The sequence below is a fragment of the Pteropus alecto genome, unplaced genomic scaffold (assembly GCF_000325575.1).
Source record: "Pteropus alecto unplaced genomic scaffold, ASM32557v1 scaffold106, whole genome shotgun sequence".
NCBI classification, from domain to species: Eukaryota; Metazoa; Chordata; class Mammalia; order Chiroptera; family Pteropodidae; genus Pteropus; species Pteropus alecto.
Window position 1 is genome coordinate 4,846,522 of NW_006442103.1, and position 1,023 is coordinate 4,847,544.

The window sequence follows — 1,023 nt, forward strand, 5'->3', positions numbered from 1 at the left end:
CCCGGGTGGCCGAGACTGATGCCAAGTCCGTCTGCATGACCAGGACGGTGCCGGAGACCTGAAAGCCTCGCTGAGGAGGGGTGGAAGCGAATGAAGTGACACGTTGGGACTCCGAGGGACGACGTGTGGAATGTGCTGGGTGGAGGAGGAAAAAGGGCCCGAGAAAAGGGGTGTGTCATGCGAATGAATACGGCAGGGTGTGCCTGGCACCTCGGAGGTGCCGAGCGAAGTGCGGTGGCCGAGGCGGGCGGTCATTCCTTAGGGAACCTCCCGTGAGCGCGCGCGCTCTCTCTCTCACTCTGGGTGGCGCGGATCCACCAGACTGACACCCGCGCTCGAGAAGCCGCAGGGACTTCAAGAAATGGTAAGGCTGGCCTTGGTGAGGCCAGTACGGAGAAAGGGCCGTCCGAGGCCAGATGGGATCCCTGTCAGAACCAGGGGTAGGTGTGTCTGTGTTGCGGGAGGGTTCTGTGTGTTGAGAAAGGGAGGGTTTTAATTAACATATTTGTTGAAAGCAGCTGAACACCTCTCCCGAATGCTGGTTCAAAGGAATTAAAGAACATTAAATGTAGCAATGGTCTTGCTTACTAAACCACTTACATTTCATTACTTTGTAGTAGAACTCTGACTTTTATTATGTTCGATTACATGCAGTATTTGAAAATGGAACCAGAGTAAAGGTTTTTGTTTTGGGGATCAGTATTCACCTTTGGTAAGGATGAAATTTGGTACAGTTTCTCACTCGGTGCTCTTATTCACTTTCACTGGTAAACTCAGGTTATTTCCTTTAAGGAAATTACTTCTCAATTTACATTTCTCGTCCTAACTTTCCTTCTAAATATTGATTCTGCTTCAGCAACTCAAAGTTAGTTCTTCCATTTCTCATTCCCACTACCTCTGTGTTACATCTGGCTCTTCCCTCTTCTTATTAGCACAATAGCAATGGCTTCCAAACTAGACTCAGCCGGTCCCCCGCTTCCAGTCACCCAACCTCCATACTGCTTTTTAAAGCCAGAGGTCTTA

General features: G+C 49.6%; 1 protein-coding gene across 2 annotated transcripts in view; it reads left to right on the forward strand.

Annotated features, from left to right (window-relative positions):
* Nucleotides 1-41: 41 nt before the first annotated feature.
* The window catches only part of SLC35A3 (solute carrier family 35 member A3), a 29,163-nt gene continuing 28,181 nt past the window's right edge, over nucleotides 42-1,023 (forward strand). The window contains exon 1 of one of the 2 annotated variants that reach the window (XM_006919557.3): nucleotides 42-170. Coding sequence is in view for 1 of the 2 variants with exons in the window: in XM_015595446.2 (XP_015450932.1) it covers nucleotides 362-364 (3 nt within the window). In the remaining variant the exon portion in view is untranslated. Of the gene's footprint in view, nucleotides 171-234; nucleotides 365-1,023 lie in introns of those variants that run through there. The other variant, XM_015595446.2, reaches the window with a different exon arrangement.